At 33.8% G+C, this 6,676-nt stretch overlaps 1 protein-coding gene across 1 annotated transcript; it reads left to right on the plus strand.

Moving 5' to 3' along the window:
• Positions 1-231: 231 nt before the first annotated feature.
• Positions 232-6,460, plus strand: LOC128553467 (NXPE family member 3-like; the record flags this gene model as incomplete). The annotated part of the gene is made up of 4 exons (XM_053534622.1): positions 232-265; positions 1,648-1,922; positions 2,090-2,349; positions 6,285-6,460. Coding segments are annotated over exons 1-4 (745 nt in total), but the record flags the coding sequence as incomplete, so codon positions are not given.
• Between the last annotated feature and the right edge of the window lie 216 nt (positions 6,461-6,676).

Consider the following 6,676-nt stretch of genomic DNA (forward strand, 5'->3'; position numbering starts at 1 on the left):
TAGCTTTTCAATCAAAGTTAAGTATACATGCCTATATTCATAAGCGTACAATAAATACTTTTATTTTAAAATCAACTTATAACTTAATGACATGCTGTTTGCACCTTTTGAGTTGTCTAAAGATATCTTAGAGTGGCAAACCTTACAGGTAAAACGACTACGTTAAATAATACTTTCACAAGCACAAGTTTAACCACATTACAGGAGGGTTACTACTAAAGGCAATACAAAATGCCGAAAGGCCGACTTCAAAAAGAAAAATGCAGTAACTTTTAGATGCATGTGAATAATGGAATTATGCATCGCACTTTACCGCCTTTTTAGTTCCATTCTACGAATGGACTGCAAAGGTCAACAAAATTGTGTGGAATTGTGTTTAATTGGATGAAGATAATTCAATTCCCCGGAAACTAAAAAAAAAGCGAAAAGACTATTCTGAAAATATTAGCTTTATATAAAATAGTCATACCTTTAGTAGAAGCTTCGCATTCAGGTTGAGATTCAATATTACTTTAACAGCAGTATGAGATCTAAAATTGCTATCAAAAATCAAAATGTTATCAGTCGCGGAAAGGAGTGGCTAGTAATAGTTTGGGCAATATCTTATACATGTTATCAACCAGTTTAGGCAAATTTAGTATGATGAGTGCAACCATTTAAATGAGAATAAGAGATATCCCAGGTAAATAAAAGGTAGGAGCAAACAAATTGAGTGTGTATAATCTAGATGCTTATAATACGTAATGTGAATAGACAGTGTTAGCATTGTTCATAACAAAGCGTAGCTAAGCAAGCGACAAAGTTTAGATAAAATATATTTACAAAATGCAATGTATAAGAATACCAAAATAAAAATAAAATTCTAAACTTTTCGAGCACTAAATATAATTTAAGCTAAATGTATTTTTTTTGTAGCTTACACACATTTCTAAAAAAAAGGAATAAAACATGTATGAGCACTAACTTTGGTGTTAGATTTAGAAGAACGCAGTTCTAAAAAAAACTAGTTCTTTTAAAGTCCTATAATTTTATATTTTATTTTATATTTTTATTAAGAATTTTCTAATAGAATATTTTAATTAAACTTTAAAATGTTTAAGATTCAGTTTTATTCAGTCTGTTCTCGGACGGTAATAAAGATGCGTACTTCTGTCTATCCCCGGGTTGAGCAGAACAGGCACCATAACAGAAATTAGAGACATTTGCAGATGTTTTCATATGGCGGTGTACATGGAAACTTCAATGACACACTAGAGTCCTATTCCATGAAACGGGCGTATGGTTTAAAAATACATGGCCATATTTCTTAATATCTTAACTATAAATATTTAACGGGGTTTAATCTAATTTCTATTTGAGTAACAAAATGATTGATGTGGCTCTTGTCTTAACTAAATTTGAATATGAAAATGGTATTCTATACTTTTGGTGCATTTGAATTTGTATAAATGGATACTGTTTGCCTAATAAAGGCTTCATAGATATAATATAACGCCAGGAGAATATATGGCGTTTAACGTGTTGTTTCATTAGCACATTTTAACCGCAATTATTGGATTTGTGCCTTGTTCATTGCGTAGCGTTATGGAGATGTATTTTAGACTATGCATGCCTTATTGATATTTATGTATTCCTAAATTTCATCAGGGCACAAGGACATCTATATTGGTGACGCTATTCGTCTCAATGTTATTCTGTTCGATGGCTACGGGAAGAAAAAGTCAGTTGGAGGCGATCATCTGCGGGCCAGGTTATATAGCATTGATAAGAAAGCCTTTACAGCTGGACTTATTAGAGACCACGAAAATGGGACGTATACTGTACACTTTGAGGCTCTTTGGTCCGGACAAGCAAACATACAAATAGAACTTTTATTTCCCAGAGAGTTAATAGCGACTATGCTTCGCATTCGCAACAAAAGGGTAAAAACTGACGCTTATTTAATTAAGAAAACAGAAATTGTTATAGCGTACAGAAATGTACCACGTGTTATTATATGAAATGATTTTCGAAATAAAGATGCAAAAATGCATAAACTTAAGTCATTAGTATCAATACAAGATCATTCTCGGTTTGTTATTTCCTTTAGCATTTCAGGAGCATACTTGCAGGTTTTCAGTCCCTTAATTACACTGAAGAGACATTTTGTACTTCGGATGATTTAGCTTTGAAAAACGAAACAGGTCAAACTAAGCTTTGTATTTTTTCCTACTGGAATAATACAATTCCTTGGTATTGTGCTAAGCCAGTGACAAAGAATCTGACTTGCAACGATTTTGTAAACAGCACACGTTCTTGGGCAGATTATACGTCAGAGATAAACACATGCGAACATCAGCTCACTAAAAGGTATGATATATTTCACTCTGTACTTTCGTTATCATTCCGATTAACTTGCTTCTTCTAACATTTAATCGCTCCCCCAGCCCCCTTCAGTGTAACTATCCAAGAGGGTACTGAAATATTTTTACAAGATAATTAGAAAAAACTACCTGGACAAGATGCATACAATTTCCTAGACAAGTGCCACAATTTTATAATGCAAATGTATATGTAAAAAGGTCATTATGGCCATATAACGCAAATCTTACGTAGACAGTACAAAGAGTTGTTTGCGTACTATGATTTTAGTAATGAAATAGATTTGCACACGCACCGGTAACGAGAAAAAATGTAAACAATGCACTTCTAAAATTATATCTAGGAAAAACATTGGAATGAATAGAAAACACACGATTTTAGTCATAATAATGATTGGCAGCACATTCTTATGGCGTTTTGATGCGGTGAGGTATTAAGTATGTTACTGTTATCTCCTATCTATTCAAATACTTTCCAAATTTGTAAAATTATTGCTGAGATCGGGACAAATTAAAGCTCGCTGTCGTCGTCGTTTACCTGAAACTAAAAGGGCAATTGCTAAAGATTTGGCTAAGTTATATTTCACCAGATAGTAAGTTCATACTCTAAACAACACGTCAGAGAAATTTGGGCGGTTTTGCCCGATTATAATTGGCGGGAACACTAAAGTTTAAAGTTTTCATTACACTAAAATTGGCGTAAGTTAACAAATTCGAATCATTGATAATATTGAGGTCTTCGAGCATGTCGTTTTCAAAAAAATATTCCAGTTCAAGTTCTGATATAGAATAACGGTTTACTTATACTGCCTAGCTATAGAATGTTGTTATTGCGAAGTGGTTGGGTGTCTCTCTTAGGTGTAAAAGGTCCTGGGTTCGAGTCCCGGTAAGATCTTAAATGTTTGCATTCTGTTACAGCATACACTTAGTTATCGGACTCTTCCTCATGTTCTTTATTTTTAGCGAACAATTAAATGGACCATTGTTTAGCAATCTAGATCATTGTTGAATGTAAAATAAGAAACACTAAAATAGAATATATCCAATAAATAACTTGCCTATGACTTTATCACAATATGATTTGCTCTTTTCATTTATAGACTTTCATACATAATAATATTTTATTTTCATACGTTAGGCTATATTTAATATGAAAGTTTGAGGAATGTCTACAGCAAGAAAATGTCCATCTTAATCCTTTAGAAATACTACGAAAGTTGCGTTAGAGAGGCGTATGCTTAAAGTAAGATACACACTTTGGTTTAATTTTATTGCTCTGCAAAGCTGAAGCATCTTGTTTTTTAACTTAATAGATGTAGATAAGTGGATGATGTCCTAGCACATAATTTTAAATTACCGAATATTTCTTTAAACTGAACTCATGTTATATATAATAAACACTGTAAGATCCTAAGAAAGTATAAAGCGCAACCATAGAAAATAAATTCATGCTCGGTTTGATGAGTCTGTTCATTAGATATATTATCATTATTATATTATAATTATTATTGTTATTATTGTTATTATTATTATTATTATTATCATTATTATTGTACAACATAAACAGCAATCTTTACATGCACATATGAATGTTAAAAACGTGTTTTACAGAACATTTCCCGAAGCTACAAACCATTACTAGTTAAACTGCTTTTATATTGACAAAACAGGATTGTTAAAAGCTTTCATATGAAGAAATGAATCGGTCAGTTTGCGAAATTGTGTACACTTAAAAGGGGTTTTAGCAGATTTTAAAAGCAGCCAACCCTAGTATTCACGGGAAGGGAGTTCAAAAGCTTCTGGGCAGTGGACGAAAATCTTTAACTGCCATGCATCTCTGTTTTCTTCTTTGGCACAACCAATGCTAACGTGTCATGTGATCGAATGTTATAACCGTTAGGTACACCTCTATCAAACCTCTGATACAATCTGGGGACTTATCATGTACAGCCGTATAAGTCTGGTTAAGAACTTGTTATTGTAACCAGAATTTTACTGGATAAAATGGATATATTTCAGTTTTACTGTTTACTTTGTATTTTGCCTGTTTTGGGACGGCCTGTTGATAATGCAAGATGCCGTGTTCCACACATATTGCATTGCGCCGAGTGAGATGACTGGAATACCACTCAAAAAGGCATTACAGTTAACAAATTGATAAGTTCCCCGTCACTTGATAAGGGAATTGTGCCATCACTGGCGAGATACCGTATGATTTGGCCAATTCTGCTGTTCTGTGCACACCCAGTCCGGCACACAGTGTTTACTGTTCTATTTCCATATAGGAGCCTAATATTAAACCAAGTTTCCAAACTTCATCACCGGGTCACCGACCTTCAAGGAGTTATGCTTTGATGTGAATAACCGTATAACTGTTTTATTGGCATTGAATTTCATTATGTTGCAATTCTTAAGCCAGACAATGTCAGAAAAACAGCCCCCGATGCCACACAGTGCTTCACTTCTAGCCGTAACTTCTGCTGGCTGAGATTAAATGGGAGTCGTCTTTATAGAAATGTAAAAAAAAAACAGCCCATGACACGGCAATGGTTCATTGAGATAGATCTTCAAAAGCCATGAAGGCAAAGAATTAAGTCACACGATTTGTAAGGAGAGTTTCACATGATTTACCTTTTCTTTTGGTGCAGGATCAAAATCAACCAGATATTTCACCATTAACCTATGTTCTGTACACTTTTATTCTACTGCATTAACCTAGCTCTGAGAGTTAATGTCGTTCCTAATGTTTACTGTTTTATTGATGTAATTGATAAAATGTCTCTGCTATTTTGCGCAAGTTCTGTGGAGGATGAATCGGCAAAATATTAACTGTCTCCTTACAGATATTTGGTTATCTTGGACAAGTCTTTATGGTCACAGCCACATGACTTCCGTTAGCAAATGAGTACGCCGTTTGGACCTGATTAAGAAGCCTATTTGTGCTAGCACTTTGGTCTCTGCAAAGTTGATGATCGACTGTTGATTTGGATTTACGCTATTTACTTCCAAGCTTGCGTTTTAAATCTTTGTCATCATGAAGTTCGTCTGTAAACCAGGGATATATGCACTCCCTAGTTGATCAACGTTCGTACCTAGTGGGTATATATTTAGTACCATGGATGTATAATTGCCATGTCTGGAGAAATTAACATCAACAGATCGTACCTTTTAAACAACACCCTCTTCCATATCGGAGCTGTTATCGCGGCGCATGCTATGAAATGAATTGCATAATTGTCATCTGACATATTGCAGATTTTGTAACAAATACCTGTGTTGATGACCTCTACACCTGATATAATGTCCTTTTTACAAACACGTATGACCAAGGGATATGGGTATGTCCATGCAACTGTGGATGAACACTTGTTGTATATATCATTTTTATTGATGTTGTTAATAATATTTTTTCTTTAAGAATTTATTTACTATTTTCAGATGTCGCTAGTAATAGCTACGTTTCCTGGCTCAAGGAGTCCGTTCAATTATTCTGTATACTGGAATTTCGCTTAAGTCGATGCTAGTGCGCATGAGGGTCTTTGTAAATTTGATTACTTCTCATAGTCAAAGATTTGATGCTTCCAAGATATTTTCTAATAGATTGTATTAATGGTTATAACAGCATTCCTTATGTGCCGTGTGGCGGCAACACAAAGCGTACACGAACTTATAATTATAATTAAGCTGGAGCTAGGAGACGTAAGGTAACTTGTATATCATGACGTACTATAAACAAACTCATTAATGCACAGTGTCTATTGGTTGGTTTGGTTGCGTTCTAGCTTGCCCAAAGAATTCTTATTTTACAAAATACGCCGTTCAATTATTAACTGACACTAGAAACATATATAAATGATGACAAAGTTCTAAAATATTTTAACGGTCTGATATATATTCGTAAATTAATTGATGAATATTTTTCAGGAAAAAAATTAATATCGCAGATATTAAACATATTACAATATATTCCAACAAGAGTCAAGTAATAAGGGATCAATACAAGAGTCCGTGTTCATCATACAATACGACAAAATTATGGTTTCAGGAGAAACCTTCAGGATTCTTTTACAACGGACGTTGGATTCTCCGCCACTGTAAAGGTAAAATTCATTAATGTTAATTGATATACATATTTCTATCAAACTGCACTTTCTTATGTATACTTAGTACTGTTACATTTAACTCATTAATACATCCCCGGAATGTTTCGAAATACGTTTATCACCACTAACATATTCCAAAAGCTATTAAATCACAATGAGGCAAAGTGATTGAATTAAATGAATTGTATCTTCCAAAGTGATGTTATACACATA

This window comes from Mercenaria mercenaria, unplaced genomic scaffold (genome assembly GCF_021730395.1).
Source record: "Mercenaria mercenaria strain notata unplaced genomic scaffold, MADL_Memer_1 contig_3862, whole genome shotgun sequence".
Classification (NCBI taxonomy): domain Eukaryota; kingdom Metazoa; phylum Mollusca; class Bivalvia; order Venerida; family Veneridae; genus Mercenaria; species Mercenaria mercenaria.